Source organism: Propithecus coquereli, unplaced genomic scaffold (genome assembly GCF_000956105.1).
Source record: "Propithecus coquereli isolate 6110/MARCELLA unplaced genomic scaffold, Pcoq_1.0 Scaffold1, whole genome shotgun sequence".
In the NCBI taxonomy this organism is placed as follows: domain Eukaryota; kingdom Metazoa; phylum Chordata; class Mammalia; order Primates; family Indriidae; genus Propithecus; species Propithecus coquereli.
Window position 1 is genome coordinate 26,281,420 of NW_012133857.1, and position 2,645 is coordinate 26,284,064.

At 41.4% G+C, this 2,645-nt stretch overlaps 1 protein-coding gene across 1 annotated transcript in view; it reads left to right on the top strand.

Moving 5' to 3' along the window:
- The first annotated feature begins 1,499 nt into the window (after nucleotides 1-1,499).
- Nucleotides 1,500-2,645, top strand: part of LOC105808235 (putative uncharacterized protein C3orf49) — a 23,047-nt gene continuing 21,901 nt past the window's right edge. Inside the window, exon 1 of the mRNA XM_012641847.1 lies at nucleotides 1,500-1,736. Coding sequence (XP_012497301.1) covers nucleotides 1,612-1,736 — 125 coding nt within the window. The 5' untranslated portion in view covers nucleotides 1,500-1,611. The remainder of the gene's footprint in view (nucleotides 1,737-2,645) is intronic.

The window sequence follows — 2,645 nt, forward strand, 5'->3', positions numbered from 1 at the left end:
TATAAAATTAATCCCATTTATCCAGATATTTGACTGAATACAACAGAATTAAGACAACACCACCAATAATGGCATGAAAAATATTGGCCTGTGGTTAAAGAAGATGCTTATTCATGCATTCATTAATTGAAACACTTATTATTTATTGTGCTCTGGGGATTCCAACAGATGAGAAAAACAGACCACGTAGGAGCACATGCCCACATGGCCAAGGCATGTCATCTATGGTATATTTCAGTGGTTCTCAACTTGTGGGAGAGAGGAGCATCTGTACCCACTCTCCTTGGATGCTCCCTAAAATGCAGATTCCTGTCTCATTTCCTGCTAAAGCACAGTTTCTATTTCACTGGAATTGCACCATGAAACTATGGCTTGAGCACTATTAGTATTCTCACTTCAGAGATAAGAAAACATGCACAGGTAGGTTAAACAAATTGACTAAGGTCACCCAGCTGGCTGCAACAAGAACATAGGGGTAATTCCCAAATCCACTCTCTTAACCCCTCAAGGTTATACACTTCATTCTTGACCCTTTTAAACCTCTTTCCCCCAGCACTGGAACGTACAAGACCCTCACCTCTACAAGTGTGTGGTCTGCAGGCCAGCATCATCAGGACCACCTGCGAGTTTGTTAGAAGTGCAAATCCTTGAATCCCACCCCAGATGTACTGGAAAATCTGCATTTTAACAAGATCCGCCAGCCATTCATGAGCATTAGGAAGTTTGAGAAGCGTGCATCAGATTACTGATGAACACAAACACAAAAAGCAGAGTAATTCTTGTATCTCCCAACATCTTTTGAGAGGAGTTTTCCTTCTTAAGCACCCAGTTATTTCAGACTGAACAACTGCTAGCTCCGAGAGTGACAGGAATAAATCCTAGTGTCTCCTGCCACCTTGTGGTAAGAAGTTCCAACCCACACAGAATTTGTTCTCCAACAAATAAACGGGGCAATATTGGAAGGGAGGGGTGGACCAGGTCCTCAACTTTTTCAGCTGTGTACTTTGAGTGACTACTACAAAACTCCAAGATACAATGAAATAGCCCTTGGGGTACATTTTGAGATATCCAGACAACAACTGGTCTTTTGATGTGTGTCTCACAGGATAGAGAATGCATTCAGCAGCTCTAATTGAGAGATCTAACAAGTTCAGTTTCTGTTGATCAACAGATCCCTGGCATTCCTATAGGTTCCTTCCCCTTTGAAATTCAAACATGCATATCTGAATGTGGTGGTCACTTGGCGTGTGGGTGTTTTTTTATTGCTTATCTAAATGGCAGTGGTTAGACAATCAGATCACTATTTCTGCATTTGCCTTGTCCAAGAATCTACAGTGTTCCACGAAGTACCATGGAATTTCAGACAGCTCTGTCAAATGCATCATTGGTGACCTCTGTGAAGTTGTAAGCAGGGGCAGTCCCACAAATGATGTCTCTAACTCCTGGAAGGGAATAAGGAAAACACTCCAAAAATTTCCTACGTACTTTACCCCGAACAGCCTAGACCTTGACAGTGCACTCAGTAACAGGATGATTTTGTTGCGAAGCCTGTAAGCTCAAGAGCTGAGCTAAGGAAACCCAAAACAGCTACTACAGGCGAAGCTGACAGCAATGGCCCGCCCTCAGCTGTATCTACCAGAACGCTTCAAGGTTGCCTGTGGGAAAGTTGGCCAGTGTCGAAGATTCCAGCAACTGAAAAAGAAAAATGGCTCATTCAAAAGGAAAGGAATGGAAAGGTAGGTAATGGGGACTCAATTTTCTTTTCTGTTGACTGAGAGTTTTTGGGTTTCACTTAAACAAAATTCGCTGTGACGATTAGAAAAAGTAGCATCTCTTTTTAAGCATTACGTTTAGAAATGAAGACTCTATATGGATCGGGGGTGACGGGAGTTACTGCACTGGATCAGGAAACTTAGTGCCATAGTGGGAGCCTCGTATTATGATCAGAAAAGTCTTAATTGTAACAGAGAAAACCTCTACTTTCTACCTGAATGTGAGTTTTGATGTGGCATATGAGACTAAAATAAGTAGTAGGTTAACATTTCAGCATCAGAATTTTAGACATCCCACACCCCAGGCAAATACTATTATTTTGAAAATTCATTAGTACGTTCTTCAAAATAAGTCCACAATCAATGCTTTTTTTTACCTGTCCCAGCAATTTTGGCTGTTGAAATATGTACTAATCATATTTCACTGATACGCACACTTTTTTTTTTTTGGCTGGTCAAGTGACATGTGCACACTCTTTAATGTAACATTAAAACTGTCTTAGATCAATGACAAAGCCATAAAGACAAGTATGAAACATTCAAAACATAATACATTTTAATTTGGAAAGTCAGCATGGTGATTTATTTTTCAATTTCTTTAGGCTTTTCTCTTATCAGGTCCATGAGCTAAAGCTCAGACATGGAGAAGTGAGGTGTTTTCACCGGGCCTGAGGTGCCAAAGACCAAAATTCTGAACTTACATGGACAAAATAAAATACTGTGGAGATCTCTGCTTTCAATAAGAAATAGGGGCTCAAGGATGGGCGCGGAGGCTCACGCCTGTAATCCTGGCACTCTGGGAGGCTGAGGCGGGAGGATTGCTTTAACTCAGGAGTTAGAGACCCACCTGAGAAAGAGACGCCCTTCACTCTA